The following is a 26,837-nucleotide window of genomic DNA, read 5'->3' on the forward strand; positions in this document are numbered from 1 at the left end:
AGGCAAGCAGAATTAGATTACAGAACTTCCACAGGTCTGGGGGAAACAGAGTGTTCAGTCTTGGAAAGAAAGAAAGTGTTAGTCACTCAGTTGTGTCTGATTCTTTGGGACCCCATGAACTGTAGCCCACCAGGCTCCTCCATCCATGGGATTTTCCAGGCAAGAATACTGGAGTGGGTTGCCATTTCCTTCTCCAGGGGATCTTCCCAACCCAGAGATTGGACCCAGGTATCCTGCATTGCAGGCAGTCTCTTTACTGTCTGGGCCACCAGGGAAGCCCTTGGAGGGCACAAACAAAATCTTGTGCATCCCAACATACAGAAGAAAGGAGCAATGACCCCACAGGTGACTGAACCCAAACTACCTGCTAGTGTTGGAGGGTCTCCTGTGGAGGGGTGGGCAAGCAGGGGCTCACCACAGGGATGGAGGCACTAAAAGCATCAGATCAGGAAGGTTCCCCTTGACCTTAACCCTCTTTGAGTTCATCATTAACCCTACCATAATGCCCAGAGACCCCAGGGCTGGGTCACCCCAGGCCAAGCAACTACGAGGAAGGGAATACAACCCCACACATCAGCAGGTAATTGGATTAAAGCTTTACTGAGCAAGGCCCTGCCCACCAGAACAAGATCCAGTTTTTCCCATCACCAATCTCTCCCATGAGGAAGCTTACACAAGCCTCTTAGCTTCATCCATCAGAGGGCAGACAGAAGACGCACAGTCCCAAGCAGCTAAAACAAAAACCATATTACAGAAAGTGAATCATGATGAAAAAGCAGAAAGTTATGTCCCAGATGAAAGTGAAAGTCTCTCAGTTGTGTCTGACTCTGCGACCCTATGGACTATATAGTTCATGGAATTCTCCAGGCCAGAATACTGGAGTGGGTAGCATTTCCCTTCTCCAGGGGATCTTCCCAATCCAGGGATTGAACCCAGGTCTCCTGAATTGCAGGCAGATTCTTTACCAGCTGAGCCACCAGGGAAGCCCAAGAATACTGGAGTGGGTAGCCTATCTCTTCTCCAGTGGATCTTCCTGACCCAGGAATCAAACCTGGGGTTTGCAAATGCAGGGGTCTCCTGCATTGCAGGTGTATTCTTTACCAACTGAGCTATCAGGGAAACCCATTTGAAGGGACAAGATAAAACCCGAGAAAAACAACTAAATGAAGTGAAGGTAGGCAAGCTTCCAGAAACAGAATTCAGAATAATGATGGTGAAGATGATCCAGGATCTCAGAAAAACAATGGAGAAGATGCAAGAAATGTTTACCAAAGACCTACAAGAACTAAAGAACAAACAAACAGAGATGAATGATACACTAGAAGGAATAAATAGCAGAATAACTGAGGCAGAAGAACAGATAAATGACATGGAGAACAGAATGGTGGAAATCACTGCCACACAACAGAATACAGAAAAAAAAAATGAAAAGAAATGAAGACCCCTAAGACCTCTGGGACAATATTAAATGAGTGAACATTTGCATTATAGGGGTCCCAGAAGGAGAAGAGAGACAGAAAGGACCTGAGAAAATACTTGAAGACATAATAGCTGAAAACTTCCCTAACATGGGAAAGGAAATAGTCAACCAAATCCAGGAAGCACAGAGAGTCTCAAGCAGGATAAACCCAAGGAGGAACACACCAAGACACATAGTAATCAAACTGACAAAAATTTAAGACAAAGATAAAATATTAAAAGCAACAAGGGAAAAAATGACAAATAACATATAAGGGAACGCCCATCAGGCTATCAGCTGATTTCTCAACAGAAACTCTACAGTCCAGAAGGAAATGGCATGATATATTTAAAGTGATGAAAAGAAAAAAAAATAAAGTGATGAAAAGGAAGAACCTACAACCAAGAATACTCTACCCAGCAAGACTCTCATTCAGATTTGATGGAGAAATCAAAGGTTTCCAGATAAGAAAAAGTTAAGAGAATTCAGCACCACCAAACCAGCTTTACAACAAATGCTAAAGGAACTTCTCTAGGCAGGAAACATAAGACAAGGAAAAACCTACAGAAAATAAACCCGAAACAATTAATAAAATGGTAACAGGTCATACATAATTACCTTAACTGTAAATAGGATTAAATGTGCCAACCAAAACACATAGACTGGCTGGGTGGATAAGAACATGTGCATGTATATTGTTAAGTTACTCATGTTCACATTATGGCTTGCAATTGAAATTATCTTTTATTTTTTTGTCTGGGCTACTGATTGTGAAAACTGATAAACATCTTTCACTATTGTAAATAAATAATAAGCAATCAGGGTTTCCCTGGTGGCTTAGACAGTAAAGAATCCACCTGCCAATGCAGGTGATGTGGATTAGATCCTCGGGTCAGGAAAATCCCCTGAAGAAGGGAATGGCAATCCACTTCAGTATTCTTACCTGGAGAATCCCATGTAGACAGAGGAGCCTGGTGGGCTACAGTTCATGGGGTCACAAAGAGTTGGACATGACTGATCGACTAACAATTACTTAAGCAACCAAATTAAAAAGAGAGAGAGAAAAAAAAAAGTTCTTGTGGAACTTCCCTGTTGGTCCAGTGGTTAAAACTCTACTCTCCCACTGCAGGGGGAACAGGTTCCATTCCTGGTTGGGGAACTAATATCCCTCCATGTGGCATGCATGGCACAGTCAAAATAAATAAATAAAAGTTCTTGTGCTCTGATTGGTAGGGGGGAGTTGGGTTTTTTTTGGGGGGGGGAGTTGGTTTTTTGGTACATGAGTCCACCTTCTCCCCAGATGCCTGGACTCCTGAATAAAGCAAACTTTCCTTTCCTACTAATACTCATCTCTGGAGTATTGACTTCCCAGCGGTGAGTAGCGGAACCTGAGTTCAATAACACTATCTTCTTAGTTCAAGCCATCATCTCTTCCCTGGAAATTGTAGCCTCCTAAGCATCTGCCTGTTCCCTTTCTGCCTCTTTCCTGCATTTTCTTCTGTCTATTGCCATTGATGTGATCTTTTAATAATGCAAATTATGGTTTGTCCATCTTCTGATCTAAGCCTTTTAGTAAATTCCTATTTATTTTCAATTAAAATCTGCCCTTTCCCCCCATGTGATACTTTATTCAGGCAAAGATCAGCAATGGCTGCTACAAGCAGGGGGTGAGAGATGAGATGGTTGGGGAACAGTGGCAAAATCTCACTGCTCAGATTACCAAGGAGAAAATGTACTTCTAGAGCGAGATCTGTCAGTTAGCTCCTTGATCAGGTGGCCAAATTCAGGATCATAATAGTGGGACTATCTCCAGATGTGATGCAGTTGAAGTCTTCAGTATCACCAGGGAAAAGTTCTTACCAGAAATGCTCAACATCAGTTTATTCCAACTTCAGACTCAATTTCCATTTTACAGGCAAACAGGGGTAGTGGAAGACACTGTAAACACCATGAGGAAATAATCAGAAATCCAGAATGTGGGACTTTCTACTGGAAACTGGTCTGAACTCGGGAAAAACCAACAACATAATTTGGAAAAAGTGTCTCTGTCTGTATCCTATATTAAAGAGAATAAAGAAAAAAAAAGGATAAAGAGACAGGATAACCAAATACAATGCATGAAACTTGATTGACTTCTGGTTGAGATTAAAACAAAATACTTGTGGGTCTATTGGGAAAATCTGATTTCTGAATAAATATGAAATAGAGGCTGGATAAACTTTCTTAGAGGTGAAAATAGTTTTGTAGGACTAGATAAACCTTCTCAGAGGTGAAAGTAGTTTTGTGATATAGAAGAATGCCCTTAATCTTAGGAGATGCATGCTGAAACATTCAGAGGTGCAGTGCCTCAGAAATTTACCTTTCAATGATATAGGGGAAAAAATTATTAAAGCACATTTAGCTGTATTTTCTTTAAACTTTTTATTTCGAAATAATTTTAGAATTTTGGGACGGCTCCAAAAAAATAGTTCAGGGGGTTCTCACATACATACGTAGATAAACCAAATATGTCAAAGTACTTAAAACATAATAGTCACTTAAATTTGTAATAATTCCTGTGATTATTATTAAATAGGCAATTGAATCTATCCAAAAAACTTAAATAATACTTAACTTTTTACAGGTCTACAGAGCCCTAAATAACATGGCCACCAGTTCTCTACTCTCTTCACCAACAACCTGGGACTCCGGCCATCCTTCCTAACTCAGGGCATTTGCACTTGCTGTTAACCCCGACCCAAGGGAAGGGGCCTCTATTTAAATGTCATCTTCATTAGAGCCTTCCATTAGCATCCTTTTCAAAATTTTTTTTTTTCTATTTGACTGCAACACACTGCATGCGGGATCTTAGTTCCCTGACCAGGGATTGAACCTGCGCCCCCTGCAGTGGAAATGCGGAATCTTAACCACTACACCACCAACGAAGCCCCGTCGCCCTTTTTAAAATAGCTGCTCTTTCACAGCTGAACACCTTTTTCTGCCCTTTCTTTATTGTGAAGGCTACTATCAGAAGTTAATTTTAATGACCTTATTGTCTCCCTCCGCACGATGCAAGCTCAAAAAAGGAAGACTTTGTTTAGTCACATGCTTCATCCCCAGAATCCAAACAGTGTCGAGTATATGGTGCGCTAGATGGAGAGGTTATTGACTTAACAGCTTAGGTAATCACATCCTCCACGTAGGGACTCTTTGCTAGGCGGCGGAAGGGTATAATACTGGTAACTGACCATACACGCATGCGCCCAAGATCCGGGAAGTATGTTAGGGAAAGGGGTGGAGCATCGAGAAGAGTCTCGCGGACAGAGGCGGTTGGAGTCCAGAGCGCGAGGTGGAAGGGGACCGCCCCGGGCTCAGCGCGCGTGCGCACTGTGACTCCCAGCCTGCCGCGGCAAAAGCGTCCAAGACTCCGGAAGGCTGGGGTAGTGGCTTCGCGCGTGCGCAGTACCTGCGGCGGCACCAGGGTCCCTGTGAGTGAGTTGTGATTGACTGGCGTAGCGCGTGCGCCTGGCGAACGGCGGAGGGATTTGAGGCTGTTCCCACCCCTTGGCCCTGTCGCGAGCCGAGGCCGCGCGGGCTCGTGAGCTGCGGCCTGGTGCGCGCGCTAGGCGGGCGACAGAGACTGAGGGACGCGGACGCCGCCGGAGTCGGGGCGAGAGCCGGAGTATCCGCTGCTGAGGGGCCGCCGGAGCCGCCGCGAGCCCCCGGACCGTCGCTAGGCCGAGGAGGGCGCCGCGCGGCGGGTGAGTGTGACAGAGTGGCCTTACCGGGTGCGGGGCCGCTACCCACAAGGCCCTGCGGTGGGCCTCGGTCCTTTCCCCGCGGCCGGGTCCCTTTCCCGCGCCACCGTCACAGCACCTTTTTGCACCCCTTATCCAGAGTTCTCTGGTCACTTAAGCTTTCTTTCCATAGCCCCTCTCCCCCTCAGCACTTACCCACAGGCCCTTGCGGTATGTTGCTTTTTTTCGTGTCGCCTCCGCGGACCCTTACCCATAATTCATTTCGCCTGTGGGGTCCAGATCTATTACCCACAACCGCCTGGCTTGAGAGGCTTGCTACTTTTGACCCCCTTTCTTAATCGAAGACTTTCTGCGACCCTCGCCCCGTAACCTGTTAATCCACGGTGTGGGACCACCAGCCGCCACTGCCCTAGACTCCCCTTCTCAGAATCCTTGATGTCCCCACAACCACTCCCGGACCCTCAGCCCCGCGGTTCCTTGCCCAGGACTCTGAGATTTCACTACTCAGAAACCCTTTTTCAGTCTTTGTTTCCCTTACCGGCTTGGCCAGTCTTCACACAGCCCTCCCACCATAACCCTCTTTCATTCAGATTTACTCCTTTTCCCTGTGACTTAGGAACACGCTGTACAGAACCTGTTTTGATACTGAGATTTTGCCTCTACTTCCTTCTTGTCCTGGGAGTCAAGGGGTTATAGGGGCTTCATCTCCCCCAGCCCACCCTAATATGAGGCTTCTGCTCTCAGACTTGGCAAGATGACCCAGTTCCTGCCGCCCAACCTTCTGGCCCTCTTTGCTCCCCGTGACCCCATCCCATACCTCCCACCCCTGGAGAAACTGCCACATGAGAAACACCACAATCAACCTTACTGTGGCATCGCGCCCTACATCCGAGAGTTTGAGGTGAGTTCAGGGAGCAGACTTGGACCTGGGTTGGGTTCTGGGGGGTCGAGGGGCTGGATTGGGGAGTCTAGTGTCTGGCCAGTTTTATAGGCCGGGTGATTATTATTTCTTTATTTAGCTGCGCCCTGTTTTAGTCGTGCATGGGAACTGTTAGTTGTGGCATGTGGGATCTAGTTTCCTGACCAGAGATGGAAATGGAGCCCAGGCCCCCTGCATTGGGAGCGAGGAGTCTTAGCCCCTGGACCATCAGGAAAGTCCCAGTTTTCTTGTCTTAATCGAGGTTCATTATGTATCCATTGTTGAGTTTTTGTGACAGTTCAGAAGTTTGTGACAGTAACTACCTGTTGAGGATTCAGACTGTCGAGTTAAATAGTCCTTGGCACATTTATTGGCTGTGTAACCTTGGACAAGTGGCAGATCCTCATAGTCCTGTGGTCGCTTCATCTATAGCAAGGGAATGTTTATATCTTCTTTGTAATAATTGACAGAATTAATTGAAAATTTTGTTATGGGGCTTGGCACCAAGCAGTCAGGAAAGGTCAGTATTATTTTATTTACCATTTTTGTCATTAAAGGGTTAACACCAGGTAATGTGTTGTTAAGGTGGTGGTCTTGAGAATTTCAGCTTTGTACCCTCAGGACAAACATAAGTAAATGACTTAGGCTCATGGACCTCAGTTTTTTCGTTTGTGAAATTGGGATAACAACGGTCCACCTCTTAAGGTGATCAAAGAATACCTGAGTATGTTGGCACACAGCCAGAAGTCAGAAGAATGATGATCTGGCATGAGTGGGAAAGGGGAGGAGGAGAAAGTTGCGGAGCAGAAGTTGATAGTGAGATGACAGAAGATTGATTCTTTAGTGAGACTTGCCACCCTCAGTGAACCGGTACTTGGAAAATGTTATTAGCCAATTAAACTAATTTAATAACTATAGGTGTGTGGCAGACGAGGGTCATGTGCCAGTTACTATTTGGTGAGAGCTTGCTGAGGCCTTTAAGAACTGCCCTGGCCCTCAGAGGGCGTCCAGTTGTTTACCCCCGAGCTCTGCACTGTCAGCTCCTTTTGCTTCAGGCCTGGTCCCGGTTCCTGTCTGTGATAGAGAACGAGTACTGTGATACTCACAGTATGATATGATAGAAGACTGCAGATCGATGCTCTTGACAAATGCAAGAGGATTGTTTTATCTTTTCTAGTATTTTTAGAGAATACAGAGTTAAAGAAAATCACACTTCTAAGTACAACGAGCGTAAAACTGCTCTGTTAGATTGCTGTAGATATTTCTGCATATTTCGTCTCAGTTTTTCTATTTCTCTTGTCACAGACCAGTAACTGTTCACAGATTGCATTGGTCTGTGGACCACGGTTTTTTTGTTTTTTTGAGACCACGCTTTGATCTGGACTGTTCCCCTGCCTCCACTGGCCTGGGAACTGTCCATGTTTGTGTGGGCTTGTGTGTAAATGTGCAGGAGAGTGTGGCCAAGATGTTTGTATTTCTTGATTGGCTGTTCCTGGCTGTTTTTCCCGTCCTCCCGCCGCTGTCACCCTTCTTGTTCCCAGGACCCTCGAGATGCCCCTCCTCCAACTCGAGCAGAAACCCGGGAGGAACGCATGGAGAGGAAGGTATGTAATGTTTCCCTTCTGCCTCACGTCTTTTTTTTTTTTCTTTTTTGCATCTTACTTCAGGATATTCCCTGACCTCAGGGCCCTTCTATCTGTATTCAGTTGTCTACTTTTCTCCTGACAGAGACGGGAAAAGATTGAGCGGCGACAGCAGGAAGTCGAGACAGAGCTAAAAATGTGTAAGTCTCTTTCCTCTTTTCATCTCTTGTTCAAGATGCTTGTGTTTCTGTCCCCCAGGTCCACCCCAGGACTCTCATCTGGGAATGTGGGTTGTTGTCAATTCACCTTTTTAGCCTCCAATATTTGCCAAGGCCTATATTTGGTTTAGGCTTTTAAGCAGGAGAGCATGGAATAAGGGCAGACAGGAAGGGAGCCTGGTACTCTGGGCTGCCTCCTGCAGGAGTCTGCACTTAGAGGGGTGGCCACTGCCCAGCTGGGTCTCCCAGGCCAAGGCAGTGAGGTCCAGGCTCATGAGGCAGTTCTGGTTCCACCTCAGCTCTCTGGCCCTTGGGCTGGGAGGGCTTCCTCCCTTCCGGGTACAGGAGGAGTTAGAGTTTGGGGGAGGGATGTTGTAGTCATTAACCAGACTTCACAAAAGAGTCCCATATCAACCTCAGGTGGCCTTTTCTTGTTAGAGCAAGGACTGTGTAGTCAAAAGACGGGTTTTTCTCCCGTGCTCGTGAGGCTCCGGTGAATCACGTCTCTCTGAGTCACATTCCCTGGAGGAGTCCATTGCTTATGGAGCTCGTCAGACAGACACCTGACAGCCAGATACCTGTGTGTCTCAACGCTGAGCTCTGGCCCTCACTGTGTTCCTGTCTTCTTGGATGCCTCAGGGGCATCTTGCACTGTGTCTGGACCACAATCAGGATTTCCTCTCCTCACCAGCCTGGTCTTCTTTCAGTGTTTCCTTCCCTGGAACATGGTCATCCAGCTTTGCAAGTCACGGCCAGTTGTTTCCACTCAGTTTGCTTTTAACACCTTTTCTTGCTGTCTCCCCAGATTGTCGCCAAGACCTACCCATGCTATTCTGTAAATGTCACAAATCTGAACATTCTGTTTCCACCACCACCGAAGGCCCCTCTAGCTTGGACACACAGTCTAATGAATTTACTTATATCTCTGTCCCCCGCAAGTCCTGTGGGGCCTTTTGAAATACAACTCTTGATTATACCTTTCTCTGGTAACGGCTCCCCCCAACCCCGCTTTGGGCTGTCCCATGTTGCCCTCAGGATCTTCGTTCCCCAACCAGGGATTGAATTCGGGTCCTCTGCAGTGAAAGTGCAGAGTCCTAACCACTGGGTCTCCAGGGAATTCCTATACAGCTTCCTTTTGCTTTCAACATAAAGACCAGAGTCCCTTCCCTGCCCATTGAGGGTGCATTCTGCCCATGCTTCCTCCCCTCTTCCAGCCTGCACTGGCGTCTTCTGCCGCTTCTTTCCCAGATGGTCTCCTGTCACTGGTGCTCTGCCCAGGCCATTCCGCCAGTCTCACATGGTACCTTGGTGTATGTGCAACTGCGTTTTATGTCTCTGGCAGCGTCACTCCTCAGGGAAACCTTTCATGGTGCTCGGGTAGAGTCCCCTTGCACACTGAAGCCCTGAGTCCTGCTGCAGCTTGGTCATTTCAGTCTGCAGGACTGACGAACATATATCTTACATTGGTTCACAGTTCATGAAACAGGATTCTGGTGGAGTTTGCTCACCATTGTGGCCCCAGCTCCTCTAGGACCTGCACACACAACTGTTGACAGCAGTTGACTTGGGGAACCTCTCAGCTCTATTCCTGGGGCACAGGCCTTGGAGTCTGACCCCGTGCGTTTTAACCCCACCTGTGCCACTTCCAGCTGGGTGGCCTTGGAGAAATCACTTCTCTTGTTGGACATTGTTTTCCTCACTTTAAAAATAGGATCCTTGAAAAAAAGGAAAAGAATCCTGGCATGTTAAACGACACTGAGGATGCAGTCAGTTGAATTTAGTGTATGGGAGATTGTATAGGACAAACTTGTGACCCAGTTTCCTTAAATAAATGTGAAAACTGGGGAAGCAAGTGGGAAGGGAGTGAACCAAAAGGGTTAAAAAGCCAAAGGACACCTCAGCCAGATGGTCACTGTGGAGCTTGTTTGGGTCCTGACTTAAATGAGCCACCTGCAGAAATCTTGTTTTGAAACAGTTGACATTTGAACACTGCATCTTGATGAAGATAAAGAACTAATGTTAACTTTTGAAGGTGTATTACTAGTACAGTGGTTACTATTTTTTAAAGTCTTTATTAGCAGTTACAGTGGTATTGTATATCTGGAGTTTGCCTTAATATACTGCTTGGGATAGAGATGTAACCAGTGTTGCCATGTGATAACCATTGAGGTTGGTTCAGAGGGGTTCATTATACTGTTCTCTCTTTCCTTAAGTGTTGAATTTCCCCATGATACAAAAGGAAACGAAAAGGATGGGTCAAGTACAGTAGGCTTTCTCTGCCCTAGGAGCCTCCATCCCCCGGTACAGAAACGGGCTGTGCCTTGTCACAGTTAACAGCTACCATTCAAGGGGACCTTACTGAACACTTGATGCATTTCATGTTTTTTACTTACAGCTTCCAAGTGCGGTAGGGTTTGTCACTCCAGTCTTTAAGACAAAGTGAAGGTCTGTGGAGTCTGGGTCCGCTTAGCAAGAGTCAGAGTTCTGAGATACTTCCTCGTTTCTCAACCCCACAGTCTAATCCTTTGAGCCGCTGCTCTGGGCTGCTACATAGATAACGTCTTTGCCCAAGGATTCCCTGAGGGCAGAGCTGCCAGCAGGGAGGAGTGGCGCGAGGGTGTGCGCGTGCTGCCAGTGAACTGCTGATCAACCTCAGCTCGTTGCCACCGTCTTAGCTGAGATTCGTGGGCGCTGTGCTAGCTTTTACTTTGGGTCACGCTCCTGGCCCTCTTGGTTAAGCAGAAACCATAGGGTCTCTTGTGCCAGGGTGGTTTCCCTGTGTCTGCTGGGCACCCTTGGCTGCTCATGCAGAAGCTCTGCTCTCTGCTGTTTGGGCTCCATCCGCTCCTGCAGGCAGTGATTGGGTCCCCTGTAATGCCCCTGTGGTACCACCTACCCTTTGGTGATGCTGAGGTTTGTCTCCTGTTAAATACACTTCATGTCAAATGGTATTTCGGTGAGGCCTTTCCTGACCTTCCCAGTAAAATGCTTCTCCCCATCTCTCTGTTATTACTAGATAGAACTGGATGATTGTTGGTCTTAGGTTGTTTACCGGCAGCCTCCCTGCAGTAATAGATGAGCTCCAGGAAGGCAGGGGTCTTTTTTCCTCTTTTTCACTGTTGTTACCCCAGCACCTACGGGAGTTTCAGACACATAGCGCTTAACAGATACCTGTTGGGTGAATGAATGCAGATTGAGACATGTGAGCACAGACAGTTACAACCCAGAGGGATGGGCTTCAGGTGAGGAGGTGAGGGGCAGGCACAGGGGTGGACGTGACCGTCTGAATCAGCTGTGGAATTAGTTCTGTAAGAGTCTGGCTCTGTCTGTGGAGCTGGTTGTTCCTCAGTGGTCTGCCGTAGTAAGGCTGGGAGTTAACCCCATCCGCCCCTTGTGGCCTCAGTGCCGGGGCCTCAGTGCCGGCTGTGGGTTCCTCCCTGAGGGCTTTGAGCCTTTGCCCGGCTCTCTCCCACTCCCATCGAAGGGTTGCTTGATCGCTGGTTTTCCTGTGGGCTGCAGTTGCAGGCCTTGCCGGTGGGTGGCACTGCGGCACTGCAGGTGGTGGAGGATGCCTGGCAGGATCGGGCTGCTTCTCCAGAGATGCCCCTTTGGGCTTAGCTGCTCCCACCTGGGAGAGACTTGGGCCTCAGGATATGGAGGCCTGAAATAGGGGGGGCAGTAGGCTGGCCGCCATCCTGTCAGCTTGAAGTCAATCTCATCCCTTCCTTTAATCAGCCTAAGTCAGCCACTCAGATGGACTCTGCTGTGCTTCAGGGCAGTCAGGGCTCAGAGAGGGGCCTGCCCATGGTGGACAGGTGACCAGAAGTTCTGGGCCTCTGTCCATCAGTCTCTTTCTTTCTTGCTCTGTGATACTGCTGACAACGTATACTTACAGAATTTTTTTTATCCTGCACAGGGGACCCTCACAATGATCCCAATGCTCAGGGTGATGCCTTCAAGACTCTCTTTGTGGCTAGAGTGGTGAGTCCCCAGCTCCTGACCCCTGGAGCCCTAGGCTACAGAGAGCGTGGGTGTGGACAGTAGCCTCGGTCCATGGGGTGTTTGAGGGCTTCTCTCACTTCGTTTCTGTCTCCTTGTAGAACTATGACACAACAGAGTCCAAGCTCCGGAGAGAGTTTGAGGTGTATGGACCCATCAAAAGGGTGAGTGGACTAGGGCAGGGGTGCTGGAGTTGAAGGTGTGTGGAGGGAGGGAGAAGGCACCGCGTCATCTCGGGCTCCAGCATTCACGGCCTGGGTTTCTGTCCTGCCTGCACGCCCGTGCCGGGGTCTCGGGGTAGCGGAAGGACAGCGCGGAGGCCGCGGTGACTCGCTGCTGACTCGGAGCACGCGTCAGCAAGCTGAGCACGCGGTGTCCAAACGGGGCGTGTTGGCGTCCAGCCAGGCCCGCTCTCTTGTCTGCAGCGGCTGTTGCTGAGGCAGTTAGGCAGGTGCAACAGAGACTGTGTGGCCCTGCAAGCTGGAAATATCTGCCCTCTGGCCATTTGTAGAAAATGTGGGTTGATCCTTGTTCTAGAGCATAGCTTCATGTATAACTGACATCTCTTCATTTAGTTTAGAAGTTACTCGATGCTCTGGGCTCTAGCAAGGGCTTGAGGTCATTGTGCACATCAGTTGCTAAGCCCAAGGCCGTTAGTGTATCAGTCACTCTGGGTCCTTGAAGGGATCACGGGAGGGTCAGAAGCATCTGTTGCTGGCATCATCCAGCCCAGAGCCTGGCACACGGGCTTGTGTGATTGATATGGTGAGTTGTCCCCTTGTCAGAACTGACCTCTGCCTCCTGCCACCCACCCTCCAGATACACATGGTCTACAGTAAGCGGTCAGGAAAGCCCCGGGGCTATGCCTTCATCGAGTACGAACACGAGAGGGACATGCATTGTGAGTACCTCCCACTGCACCCTGCCCTCTGACCCTCTTTCTTCTCTGCTGCCCTAGCCCCTTCCCGTCGTCTGTCCCCCACCCTCTCCCCGCCAGACCTGACATTAGCGATGTCTCTTCTCCTCCTCCCTCTGTTTCTGATATATCTTTTTTTTTGTTTTTTATATACGTGTTTTTTAAAAAACAAAAACCAAAATCCCCCACAACGTGTGTGTGTGTGTGTGTGTGCACCTGGGGAGGTAAGTGTCACACGTTGAACCTCAGGGGCAAGGAGGGAACCCGGTGGGGGCTAGGGCTAGCTGGAGGTGGGGGGAGGGGTCGGATTTTTGGGGAGCCTCTCCCCATTTCCCCCAGCAGATTTGGGGGCGGCCAGATTGCAGTGAGGACTGGCCTTTGAACCTGCCCTCTCCTCCCCCCAGCTGAGCTGGGCCTGGGCCACCCGACCCTCCACCTCCCCACCCCTGGCCCCCCACCCTGTTCCTCGGTGGGCAGTGGGCTGGTCTGCGTGTTCAGCGCCTGCCCCCACATCTCCAAAGCCCCCGTTGAGGCTGCGGCGGCGTCCACATGGGCAGGGATGGGTGGGTGGGGGTGGGCAGGGCTGCGGCGTGTCCAGGGGCCGCCGTATTAATTGACTGTTCTTATTGTCACTGCAGCCACCACGCAGCTGGCTTGCAGCTGATGCTTACGCTCCCCTTACAACACCTCAGTGTATGGTTGGTATAAGGGTTTGTATCATGGGTAAGATCACTCAGCACCGCACACCAGCCCAGCTTAGCCAGGCAGCTCAGGAGCAGCGAGGCCTCCCTCCTCCCGCCCCCAGCCGCCCCTCAGCCTCCCCGCACCCAGAACCCTTTCCTTGGTTGGGTGCCCTCTGTCCCTTCTGGCCCCATCCATGTGCTCTCCGATAATCTTGCTGGTCCCAGGAGGGGAAAGATGCCGCCCCCACCCCCCCCATGGGAAGGGCAGCCGGCCTCTCCAGTTGGGCTCGGTTTAACCCCCAGCATGCCTGGCTTCCCGACGGCCGCGGCACGGCGGCGGGAATGCAGTGGGGCCAGGGCTCCTGGTGGAACCCTTCAGCCCGCCCTCCTCTCCCGGCCCTTGCCCCTTCTGCGGGGCCATCACTGTGGTGGCCCTGGAGAATCTTTTTGGTTGCTAGACTTGGGGTGCTCTGCCCACGTCCTGTCTGCCTTGTCACAGTGGAGCCTCCCGAGAGGCTGTGGAGCCTAGCTGCTCTCCAGAGTGCATGGACTTGGGGATTGCTGTGGGAGGGGTCGAGCGACAGGTTGTGAACATCTCAAGGTGTTGGAGCTTTTACTGAAAACCCTTCCACTGGCTGGAGACCTAAGAGAGGGAGAGCGAGCGAAGCCTAGAGATACACACATCACATTTTTCTCTGCTGTTCTTCCCGGGTTGGGCCTCTTCTGGGGTTTGGGACATGACCAGAGCAGGGGTCCTTTGCTTGACTGTGTCCCCAGTCCTGAAATCCCTCCCCCGCTACCCTCCTCTGGGTTCAGGGGCCCAGTGGCCCCTTCCCCTTGGATCGTGGGCAGTACTCCCATCTCCTGGACCCCTGAAGCTGTCCCCTTGTGTGCCAGCCTTTGGGCTGAAGCAGATGGTGGGAGGGAGTGAGAAGTTCAAGGTGGAAAAGTTATTCCATGTGCTGAGAGGGGGTGGGGCCTGTGCCTAGCTGAGTGTGGATTTTATGGGGAAAAGCTGAAGGTGGACAGGTTTGCTAAGGCCTCCCTAGCCGCCTTTTAGAATTCAAACAAGATAGTCCCTTCAGATTCCCAAGTTCCATGGTAACCCTCGTCTCCCCCTCTTCCAAGGCCTCCATGAGGTTTCTTTGGGGTCCACCACTTTCTCTGCCTGCCTCCAGGCGGTGCAGGAGATGTGGTTCGTCTCCCCTCCGGCGGCTCCCTAGAACCCCCTGGATCCCTTCCCCGTAGCTTTAGCTGACCCCATGGTGGTGGGTGTGGGGTCTGTGCGCGTGCTCAGGTAAGCTTGGGGGCTCCAGGTAAGCGGTCCCGTGTCCCCCCCCCGGGAAGCCCGCCTCCTCGCCAGGCCCCCAGGAGTTGCCGAGCCCCCCCCATCCCGCTCGGTTTGGACACCCGCAAGGCCGGCATCGGTAAATGGCACCTTTTTCTCTTCCTCTGGTTGTTATTTGGGGGGGGAGAGGGCTGGGGCGGGGCCGGGTGCTGTGGCTGGTTGAGGATGACCCCCTCGGCCAGGGCTGGGGGTTGGGAAACAGGGACTTTTTTTGGCCTCCCGAGAGCCCCACTTGAGACAGGCCCGGGCTCGAGCCTGTCCTTGGCTGTGTCCTGCTCACCTGCGGGACGTGCCCCTCCCCACATCTCCCCTCTACTCCGCACCCTTCCTGAGGCTCAGGTCGGGCTCGGCCTCTCCCAGCGCGTGTTGCACTGGGGTGTGGAGGGAGAGCTGGGCTGGGGGCTGGGTGGGTACAGTCTCGGCAGGTAAGGCAGGGATTTTCAGTAGCACCGCACGACTCCCATGCCTCCCTCCACTTCCCTCTGCCCCACCTGCTGTAGGGGGCCCCCATAACCCACCCTCTACTCCCTGCCATCTCCTAAAGATTTCTCCTGCCCCCTTCTGGTTCATTTTCTGTTCTGATGTCTGTTCCCCCCATGCTCACCCTCCCCCAACAAAAAACCACAGTAAAGGAAACCGGTGTGAACTGGGGTGCGGAGCTGCCCGGCTGGGCCTCTGCTCCCAGCATGATGTTTCAGGGTGCATGCCTGGGGTTGTGGAGGAGCCCTCCCCCACCGCAGAGTCCAGCCTCAAGTTAACCTCCAGTTTCTTTGCAGCGACTTTGGCCGCCTTGGTGCGAGGGGGCTGCTCTGTCGAAGGGGAGTAGGCCTGGCCTGGGAGCCCAGGGCAGTGGCTAGGGTTAGCATGGTGGTTGGGAGTGGGCCGGCCCCCCCAAGAGTGTTTGGGGGGTGATGAGGAAGCAGGAGGTGAGATGGAGCAGGCCCCTCCCAGGTTGGGAGAGGGTTGTCTGGCTGTCAGTTGCCTGGCTGTCTGGTGGGCCTGTGTGCGTGCGTGTGTGTGCGCCGAAGTGTGATGACGTGGGGGTGGGGATGCGATGGAGCGGGCTGTCTTCTGACTAGAGGACCCTCTGGGGACTCCTCCCCCTCCCCTTCCCCGCATCTGTTGCAGCCGCTTACAAGCATGCAGACGGCAAGAAGATTGACGGCAGGAGAGTGCTCGTGGACGTGGAGAGGGGCCGCACCGTGAAGGGCTGGAGGCCCCGGCGGCTAGGTGAGCGCGTCCTGCTCTGGCGGGCTTGGGGTCCTGCTGGCTTCCTCTCCCTTTTCTTCCCCCCTCTGCTGCTCTTTGTCTTCTCTTCCCAGCACGGCTGCTGACATTCCTTCTCCCTCTCTCCAGCTCAGCCTCTCGGTCTCCAGCATTCTCCTGGTCTGTTTTTGTTTTTTATTCTGGGTTACCAATTAGGAGCGAGAGTACTGACCTGGAGAAGCCAGTCTGGGATCACATTCTGACTTGCGCACTACCTGGCAGGTGGATTTCTCCCCTTTTCTGTCTCATTTTCCTCATCCTAGAAAGCAGGAATAATCTCAGTTCACTGAGCTGAGCATCTCAGATAGCCAGCTTGGCAAGTGGTGTACAGTGGGGCTTGAAAAGTCATTCTGTCATCCACTTGTACTTTGCTCCTGCTTATCCGTCCTGTTCATTCATTGATTACTGAGTAAATGCTGGTTTGATCACCAACCACATAGCAGGCTTCTAGTCAACAGTGAGATGTGGTTAGCCACTGCCCTCAGAGCTTCCTATTTTCAGTCCCCCTCACTGTCATCTCTTGTTGTCAGTTACCATCTCAGTCAAGGTCAGATTGGTGGCAGGTACCAGAAAACAGCATAAAGGGGTGTGTTGGTATAGAACCCCAGTGTCTCCGGACCCTGTTGGTGTAGAAACGCCAGTGTCTCGGAGCCCAGAGACATGGGATGTCCGTGGGCCTTGAGGACCTGGAAGCTGAGCCTTAAGCATCCAGAGCCACCTCTGGCATCTCTGTACCTTGTTTGGTTGCTGTCTGTGTGAACTGGTCTCTTCTGGGTCTCTCCGCACTGAGCCTGTGTGCCATTCCACAACGCAGTCTTGGATGAGTCTGCGCTTCTGGGTGGGTGGACCTAAGTGGCTCAGCATTGGGCCTGGACCTGGGGCTGAGGTTGTGCCATCCAGACTAGGCTGTTGAGGACCAACTCCAATGAGGGGGAGTGACCCAGTTGTCAGAGAAAATGGTCTTCACTAGGCAGACACCCTAGGTGGGTCCAGTACCCTCTGATCTTATTTCTGCCCCCAGCCTACTGTCTCATGCTTGACTTGCCTTTACTGAGTAAATCACACACGTATCAAGCTGAGTGTCAACTCAATAGATAGGTTCTCATCTCCCTCTCTGGTTTCTTTGGGTTGGAGTGAGTCCTTCAGAGTCTGCTGTTGTCCATTGTAGAATCCTGGAATCTCAGAATCTTCTAGTTTGATTGGCATTCCAACTTTCTGATAGTGATAGCCAGTGCATTTTGACCCAATGTACATGCAAAAAAAATACATTTAACCCGAACAAAAGTTTGATGAAACAGTAATTTATTTTTTCTACAGGCAGTATATACTAGTATTTTATATTCTGTTTATCTTTTTAAAAAACATGTTGGTTGCATCCTGTCAAATTCAGTGCTATGACTCCATTGCTGGGTTGTGACCTGAACATTGAAAACACTGGTCTGTTTCTCTGCATACCAGCTGGGTGGCTTGTCCCCTGTTTGAATGTTTCACGTCCAGGCTGCCTCTTTTCCCTTTTGACCCTCTTCCTTAGATGAAATAGCTTCACGAAGCTTCCTTCCAGGCAGTGGGGGCAGAAGGGTGAGTGAGAGGGCAGCTTCTGGAGTCAGCAGGGAATCACATCTCTGCTCTGCCCTTCCTTGCCGAGTCGCCCTGGGCAAGTGGCTTTTCCGCCTGAGTTTGTTTGCCATGTGAAGGAGGAGGTTAGCTGCTGCTCCTTCCGGTTGTCCTCTTTGCCATTTGCTGCTCGTCCAGCTTTATATCCTGGCTGCTGTATGCAGCAGGTCCAGCGTCCTGATTGAAGGTGCAGTACAGGCTGGAGGGAGAGGCAGCTGTTAGTCAGCTCTCTCTTGCACATGCGTGTACAAACACACACACACGAAATTGGAAACCCTGCCTGAAGTTCTGAGGAGAGTGTGTGGTCTGTGGGTGGAGAAGGGCCTCAACCGGTAGTCAGGGCAGGCTGAGTGAGGAAGTGAGGTGTAGGTTAAGGTGTGGAGGGTCAGTGGGAGTTAAGTAGAAAGGGAGATGAGACTCCAGGGGAACTTGTGAATGATCCCCAAAACTGGGCAGGAAGGACATGGAGACCATGAGGTTGGAAAATGCCTGGAACCTTTAGAGCCAGGGGCCCTTGCACTGAAAGACAGGGAGGAGGCCGGCCTCTGACCTTGGCTTGGGCGGTGGGGAGCCACTGCGGGCTTTGAGGCGAGTCTCGGTTTCAGTTAGAAGGATCAGGGCTGTGCCTCGGGCTGGGGATAACTGGGGGAGAGGGGCTGTCAGGGGCTGGGGCCTCCCCGGCAGGGGAGGTGAGCTCGGAGCCCGATGAGGGCGCGTCCAGCTGGCGCTGTGCCCTTCTGATCTCCGCACTGCCTGCCGTCGGGAGCCGGGAGCGCCAGGGCCTCAGAGACGCCGGGGCTCGGGGTCCCCGCCCGCCCTGACCACCTGTGTCTGCCCATCCCCAGGAGGCGGCCTGGGCGGCACCCGGAGAGGCGGCGCGGACGTCAACATCCGGCACTCGGGCCGGGACGACACCTCCCGCTATGATGAGAGGTGAGGCCGGGCCCGGTGTCCTGGGAGCGGGGCGGTGAGTGGGGGAGCCCTGCCGCAAACCTCTGCCCACCTCATCCAGGCCCGGCCCCTCCCCGCTGCCCCACAGGGACCGGGACCGGGACCGCGAGCGGGAGCGCCGGGAGCGGAGCCGCGAGCGAGACAAGGAGCGGGAACGACGACGCTCCCGCTCTCGGGACCGGCGGCGGCGCTCGCGGAGTCGCGACAAGGAGGAGCGGCGGCGCTCCAGGGAGCGGAGCAAGGACAAGGACCGGGACCGCAAGCGGCGCAGCAGTCGGAGCCGGGAGCGGGCACGGCGGGAGCGTGAGCGCAAGGAGGAGCTGCGCGGCGGCGGCGGCGACATGGCCGAGCCCTCCGAGGCCGGCGACGCGCCCCCGGATGACGGGCCCCCCGGGGAGCTGGGTCCAGACGGCCCAGACGGCCCAGAGGAGAAGGGCCGGGATCGTGACCGGGACCGACGTCGAAGCCACCGCAGCGAGCGGGAGCGGCGCCGGGACCGCGATCGCGACCGGGACCGGGAGCACAAGCGGGGGGAGCGGGGCGGCGATCGGGGCAGGGATGAGGCCCGCGGTGGGGGTGGCGGCGGCCAGGACAACGGGCTCGAGGGTCTGGGCAACGACGGCCGAGACATGTACATGGAGTCCGAGGGAGGCGACGGGTATCTCGCTCCGGAGAACGGGTATTTGATGGAGGCCGCGCCGGAATGAAGAGGCCACTCACCGGCTGCTTGGACGTGTTCCTACTCTCCCTGCTGTCATCCTCTCCCCCACCTTCCTGGTCACCACCTAAATCTGCCAGCCAAGGGTAGGAGTCTCTTTATTTGTTTTGGTCTCTTGGATTTAAAAATAAAATTTCTTGTTGATAAGGGGCGCTTGGTTTCTTCACTGCTCTTCCTGTCTTCCCCAGGAGGGTGTCACCTTCTGACTTTAGATGGCCCTACTCTGGTTGGTGTTCAGGACTGGAGCTGTATGAACTAAGGCTAGGGCTAGTCCCGGGACAGCCCAGCTGTTTAAAAGAGGGTAAGGAAGCCCTCCTTAAGGGTCCTTGATGCCTTTGTATCTTCCTTCCTTGTTTTCAGCTCTCCCACACATTTCTTGTGGAGCCGTTCATACCCCTATCTTGGTGCAGGGATGGGGCTCTGGGCCATGTTTTCACAAAGCAAGCATGAGAGCAAGATAAAATGGTAAAGAGAAGAGACCGTCTTGTCTATAAGTGGTATTGGGACAACTGGACAGCTAGCTACATGTAAAAGAGGAAAACATTCTCTTAATGCCATATACAAAAATAAGATGGATTGGGGCTTCCCTGGTAGTAAGTTTTTTAAAAAATGGATTGCTGACTTAAGTGTAAGACCAGGTATTATAAATAAAACTAGGGGAAAACATAGAACACATTGACATAAATCACAGGAATACTTTTTTGGAGCTGACTCCTAGAGTAATGGAAATAGAAGCAAAAATAAATGGGACCTAGTTAGAGGCATTAGGACAGCAAAGGAATCAATAAGATGAAAAGACACCTACAGAATAGGAGAAAATACTTTCAAATGATGCAACTGACGGGATTAATTTCCAAAATATACAAACAGCTCATATTGCTCAATATATAAAATACAAACAACCCAGGCAAAAATGGGCAGATGTAAACAGGCCTTTATCCAAAGATGGCGTACAGATGGCCAACAGGCATGTGAAAAGATGTTCAACAACACTGCTAATTATGAGGGAAATGCAAATCAAAACCACAGGATCACCTCACAGCAGACTGAATGGCCATCACCCAAAGTCTACAAATAAGTGCTGGAGAGGGTGTGGATAAAAGGGAACCCTCCCACACTGCTGGTAGAAATGTAAATTGGTATAACCACTATGGAGAACAGTATTGCGGTTCATTTAAAAATACTTTTTCCTTTAAAAAGAACTCACCATCCCACTCCTGGGCATATATGTCTAGAGAAAATAACCTGAAAAGACATGCATCCCAATGTACATAGGACTATTTACAATAGCAAGGGGAGTTCCCCGGCAGTCCAGTGGTTAGGACCCCACACTTCCACTGCAGGAGGCACAGGTTCAAGGAGACCTGCATGCCATGTGAGTGAAGTGAAAGTCGCTTAGTTGTGTCCAACTCTGTGACCCCATGGTCGATACAGTCCATGGAACTTTCCTGGCTAGAATACTGGAGTGGGTAGCCATTCTCTTCTCCAGGGGGAATCTTCCCAACCCAGGGATCAAACCGGGGTTTCTTGCATTGCAGGCGGATTCTTTACCAACTGAGCTACCAGGGAATCCCGAATGCCACATGGAGTGGCCAAAAAAAAAGCACAATAGCCAAGACATGGAAGAACCTAAATGTCCATCGACAGGAATGGATAAGGAAGATGTGGACGATATATACCATGGAATATTAACCATAAAAATAATGAAATGCCATTTGTAGCAACATGGATGGACCTAGAGATTATCATACCAAATGAAGTCAAAAGGAGAAAGACAAATATGATATGTTTATATGTGAAATCTTAAAAAGATACAAATGATGCATGCTGTGTGCATGCTAAGTCGCTTCAGGTAACTGAAGTGGCTAAAGTAACTGTGTGACCCCATGGACTGGAGCCCACCAGGCTCCTCTGTCCATAGGGATTCTCTGGGCAAGAATACTGGAGTGGGTTGCCATGCTCTCCTCCAGGGCATCTTCTCAACCCAGCGATCAAATCTGTGTCTCTTATGCCTCCTGGATTGGCAGGCAGGTTCTTTACCACTAGCGCCACCTGGGAAGCCCTGATACAAATGAACTTATTTACAAAACAGACTCACAGACAGAGAAAACAAATTTATGGTTATCCAAAGGGGGAGGGAGGAGAGGGATAAATTAGGAGTTAGGGAATTAATAGATACACACAACTATATATAAAGCAAGGACCTACTGTATAACACAGGGAACTACACTCAGTAGATCTTGTAATAACCTATAATGGAAAAGAATCTGAGAAAGAATATATGTATAACTGAATCACTGCTGTACATCTGAAACACTGTAGATCTGTACTTCAATTTAAAAAAACTTAAAGATTTTTTAAAGATGTAAAAAGACTGGGTAGAGGAACTTCCCTGGTGGTCCTGCAGCTAAGACTCTCAGCTCCCAATGCACGCGGCCTGGATTTCATGGATCTCTGGTCAGGGAACTAGATCCCACATACAGCAACTAAAACTTCGCATGCCACAGAAAGATGGAAGATGGAGGATCCCTTGTGTCACAACTACGACCCAGCATAGCATAAACAAATAAATAAAATAAAAATCAGGTAGAGCGGAGGGTCCTCACAGGGCCAGGACAGAAAATGGCCTCCAGTTCATGATGGCAGGTTCACTGTCTGTGTTTTTACTTCCTAACAATAACAGAGGAGTAACAAAGCAAGATTCTGTCAGCAGTCGAGAGATGTCAGCTCATTTCTGGATTAAAGACGAAATAGGACAATGGCGAGGACACGTCAGTCTGGTGGCCACTGGAGAAGGGAGCCATCCGCAGACCTTGCAGAACACGTACAGAGGCTCAGGACTGCAACTTCAGGTATCACAAGGGTAGGAGACTGGAATAGGATCTGTACGCAGAACGATCACACTGTTTCCATAATCAGAATGCCTAGGAGCTGGGCATTTGCAAATACAAGTTTCTCAGCCTGAAGGCAAAGTTGGCCTGATAATTAGAGGCAAACTGTCAGTGAAATCCAACTGCACACACCAGGTTCTAGTGTGTTTTTTTTAACTGCCTCAGTTTTTACAAGCATATAACCAAAGATCCCAGACATTTGGAAAAAATGTGCCAAAAGAGACCACAAGATAAATAGAGAAACTGGTCCCGGAGAAAACAATTTAGGGAATAATTAAAAAAAAATATACCTCTAACGACTGTGTTTTCATAGATACTCCAGATGTTGAAACCATACTTCTGGAGTTGGTTATGAAAAACAGTCCATTTTGGACTTGCCTGGTATAGTGTGCGTGCTAAGTCACTCAGTCACATCCGACTCTCTGTGACTGTGTGGACCACAGCCCAACAACAGACCAGGTACATAAAGACTGGACAGGGGCTTCCCTGGTAGCTCAGTGGCAAAGAATCCGCCCGCCAATGCAGCAGACACGGATTTGATCCCTGGTCCAGGAAGATCCTACGTAGCTTGGAGCAACTAAGCCCGTGCGCCACAAGTACTGAGGAGCCCGGGAACTGCATCTACCGAGCCTACGCTCCCTGACGTGTGTGCTCTGCAACAAGAGAAGCCACTGCAATGAGAAGTCTGTTTGCCGCAACTGGAGAAGGCCCGCACACGGCATCAAAGACCCAGCGCAGCCATAAAGAAAGAAATAAATCTTAGAAAAAAAAAGACTGGACAAAACATATAAAAGTAACTTGTGAAAGGCTTTGGGGAGCAAACAGTTGTAGGCCACACTTGAGGGGGTCTGATACCAAGAAAGGAAAGCATACAGAGGTGAACTTCATATTTACTCTTGGGGGCTCAGACAGTAAAGAACCCGCCTGCAATGCGGGAGACCTGAGTTCGATCCCTGGGTCGGGAAGATCCCCTGGAGGAGGGCATGGCAACCCACTCCAGTATTCTTACCAGGAGAATCCCATGGACAGAGGAGCCTGGTGGGCTACAGTCTATGGGGTCACAAAGAGTCAGACATGACTGAGTGACTAACACTTTCTTTCACTTTTTCCTTGAGGATATTTGCCAATTATTGTGGCAGGACAGACTCAAAAAAGTGATAGAAAAGACTCAGAAAGTGGCGGTCCTCAACTCGGCTGAGCTGACAGAATTTGGACCAGACAGCAGGACTTGAGGGAGAAACTCCCAGATGGGGCACTGAGTCTCAGAATGGACATGCAGTCTTCCCCGCAGGCATCTGCCGATTCCTAAGCGGCTCACTGTCCTTTCAAGACCCCCAGGGGGCTCATCAGAAAGCACTAAAGGAGGCTAAGTTGCTGAGCAGCCATGTAACCCCGGGGGAGACAGGCTGGGTTCCAGGCCTGCAGTGGAGAGATGGCTGTGCCTGAGACTCCCAGAGTAACACAACATTGGAGTTGGGTCACATGTGAAATAGACCAGGCCTAAGAAAACCTAAAACCAGACCTCTCCCCTGCCAGAAGAAAACTGAACTCTCTGTGGAGGAAGGGAGAGCCTACGTGGTTTTTAGTACAAATGTGTGTGTGTCTTAGTCGCTCAGTCATGTCCGACTCTGCGAACTCATGGACTGTAAGTCGCCAGGCTTCTCTGTCCATGGGATTCTCCAGGCAAGAATACTGGAGTGGGTCGCTATTCCCGTCTCCAGGGAATCTCCCAACCCAGGGATCGAACCAGGGTCTCCTGACTCCAGGCAGAATCTTTACTGTCTGAGCAACCAGAGGCTAACCCTTAGTGCCAATACTTAGCATCTATTCAAGGAGGAAAAGACAATAAAAACACGTTGGAATTATCAGAGGCTGAAATAATTATGTTCCCAAAATAAGGAAAAATGGAGAATTTGAATAGATCTTTAAAATTGTAAAGTTTAACAGGAATTTAAAAAAGTCTATTGGAAATTTCAGAACTGGAAACCATCTGCAATTAATTAGTAGACATTTGGTAGTTGATTAGATACTAGATGTGCAAGGGGAAAAAAGAATTAGAGGAACTTTCTTGAAGGACAAATCTCACAATCTTTGTTTCCCCCCAACGATCTTTTTAGGGAGTTATTAATAATAGGGGATATACTTTACCGAAATGAGGGAGTTAAAAAGAGATGATCCGGTTCAGCAGGGCAGTGGAGGGACATTCCAGGACGGCAGTCTCTTGGTTCAGACTGGAGTCAGGACTGAAGTTTACAAGAAGCCTCAGGATAAAAAGACTCAATCAAGTAAGTTGTGATGCAGAGTTTGAAAGAAATTAAGAATGTGATGAAAGAAACAAAAGTAGATAGACATTACAGGGAAAAAAATGGAAGCTGTTCAAGAAAGGAAATGTAATCACAGGACAATACCCGAGCTCATACAACCAACAGTAAGTATTGAATACTTAGACATAATGTGAGCCTTTTATTGACTGACCTAAAAACTGGTACCATAAAACTACCATGGGAAGAGAGGGGAAAGGTTGTAAGAGCAGAAAATCAATATGTAATATATTGTTAACAGCTAAAATTGAAAAATTGAGAAATGATATGTTACTTAGCTACAGAAGCAACTAGCAGGTGAAACATCTACCCCTCATTGCCTCTTGCAGTGAGGAGAATTAGGATGGGGACAGAGGCCGGTGCTTCCCGTTTTCTGTGTGCGTGTGGGTTGTTTTGTTTTTGTTTTTTAATTTTCTTGGCCTCCACACATGGCACGTGGGATCTTGGTTCCCTGACCAAGGATCAAACCCACACCCCTTGCTTTAGAAGTGCAGAGTCCTAACCACTGGACCACCAGGAAAGTCCCATGGGGCTGGTGCTTTTCGATATTCATCCTTCTAGGTCATGTAGTGCTATATTTAAAATGGATAACCAACAAGGACCTACCATACAGCGCATGGAACTCAGCTCAAAGTTCTGTGCCAGCTTGGATTGGGGGAGGGGGGTTGGGGGAGAATGGATACATGTATGTGCAGGGCTGAGTCCCTTCGCTGTTCACCTGAAGCTCCCAGGACATTATTCATCAGTTCTACCCCAATACAAAAGAAAACGTTTGGAAAAAAATTAAAATGGACAAAATATATTTATCCTTCTGTATTATTTCATTTTGTTTTAAAGTCCATAACTATGTTCTTCTGTTGTTGTTGTTAAAATGAAAGGAGAAAAACACTATGATGGCAAGAGGGTAAACAAATCTGCTCTAGTCCTCTCACTTCGCAAAAACCCCTTTCTGGATTCCATCCCACTACTGGTGAGGTTACCTGAGGATGCACTTTCTGCATCCGCTGGTGGCTGAATAGCCAGGCTTCTCCAGCCTCATCTGCCTCTACATGTCTCTGACTCTCCAGAGAATCTGATACCACTGCTCACTTCCTTTTTCAGAAACACTCTCTTCTCATGGTTTCTCCCACCTGAGTTTTCCTCCTACCTCTCCAGCTATTCTTTGTCTTCTTCCTGACTTTTATATATTAGGAGTTTTGAAGACTCTGTCTTCAATCCTCTTCATTCTAGATTCTCTTCTCTCTAGCATTTTTGTTCACTCTTCTGGTGTTATTTAGCAGCTTTGCCTAAATTCTCAGAATTGCTTGCAGGCCTGGTTTACTGCACAGGCTCCTCAGAGTCAAAATATCTACTGTCCTGTCACCAGCATAGACCATCTTAGCAAAAGGCCCCACATGCACCTTAATATCCCCTTCTCCTCCACCTCTCAGGCCTCATATACAATTAAGACACATCCAAACATCTCCAAATTGGTCCACATACCCTCCACACCTCTGCCATCATAGGATTACAGGGATGACCTCCTGATCTGTCCCCCGATCCCAGTTTTGCTCCCATCCAATCCAGTCTCCACGCAGTGTCCATGATGATCTTAACATACACATGTGACTATCGCATTTTTACTTGTAGGAGTTACCATGAAGCCCCAAATCCTTAACATGAATAAGCCAACACACAAGGCGGGGCATCAGTTATATCCTGTCAACCTTTCCGCCTTCCTCATAAACCACTCCAGTCCTTACTCTGCTATCCTGCCATGGGGGCTCTTTCTGCCTGGAAAGTGACCCACGCCGCACCTCTTGAAGATCTTACCTCCAAGGACTTTCCACCAGTGTCCCTCCTAGATCCTCACCTCCCTACTCTCATATCTGTCTACCCGCCTCCACCACCACCCGCGTCATAGAATAAGCTCTAGGAAGGCAGTGGGCTTAGTTGCCCTGCTCACCATCGTATCCATGATTTGGGCCCAATGTGTGACATAGCTCAGTTCAGTTCAGTTGCTCGGTCGTGTCCGATTCTTTGCGACCCCATGGACTGCAGCACGCCAAGTCTCCCTGTCCATCACCAACTCCTGGAGTTTACTCAAACTCATGTCCATTGAGTGGGTGATGCCATCCAACCATCTCACCTTCTGTCGTCCCTTTCCTCTCCCGCTTTCAATCTTTCCACAATGAATGTGGAAAAAACGGATAGAAAGGAGACAGACAGGTGAGG

At 50.1% G+C, this 26,837-nt stretch overlaps 1 protein-coding gene and 1 long non-coding RNA gene across 3 annotated transcripts; one reads left to right on the forward strand and one right to left on the reverse strand.

The window, feature by feature from the left end:
* The first annotated feature begins 4,960 nt into the window (after positions 1–4,960).
* Positions 4,961–19,562, forward strand: SNRNP70 (small nuclear ribonucleoprotein U1 subunit 70). Of its 2 annotated transcripts, none has more exons than XM_043435593.1 (10): positions 4,961–5,199; positions 5,941–6,097; positions 7,657–7,719; positions 7,844–7,898; positions 11,833–11,897; positions 12,017–12,079; positions 12,735–12,816; positions 15,991–16,092; positions 18,588–18,675; positions 18,782–19,562. In XM_043435593.1, the coding sequence occupies exons 2-10, from the start codon at positions 5,951–5,953 to the stop codon at positions 19,398–19,400; spliced, it is 1,284 nt and encodes a 427-aa protein (XP_043291528.1). In that variant the 5' UTR covers positions 4,961–5,199; positions 5,941–5,950; the 3' UTR covers positions 19,401–19,562. The 2 variants fall into 2 exon arrangements, with proteins under 2 accessions (XP_043291528.1, XP_043291527.1); XM_043435592.1 differs by having other exon boundaries at positions 4,964–5,199; positions 18,755–19,562.
* On the reverse strand, positions 17,420–26,725 carry LOC122420467. The gene is made up of 3 exons (XR_006263291.1): positions 26,569–26,725; positions 24,451–24,563; positions 17,420–17,941 (listed from the first exon to the last, which is right to left on the reverse strand). It is a non-coding gene; the product is annotated as an uncharacterized LOC122420467 (long non-coding RNA).
* Positions 26,726–26,837: the final 112 nt, after the last annotated feature.

This window comes from Cervus canadensis, chromosome 18 (assembly GCF_019320065.1).
Source record: "Cervus canadensis isolate Bull #8, Minnesota chromosome 18, ASM1932006v1, whole genome shotgun sequence".
In the NCBI taxonomy this organism is placed as follows: Eukaryota; Metazoa; Chordata; class Mammalia; order Artiodactyla; family Cervidae; genus Cervus; species Cervus canadensis.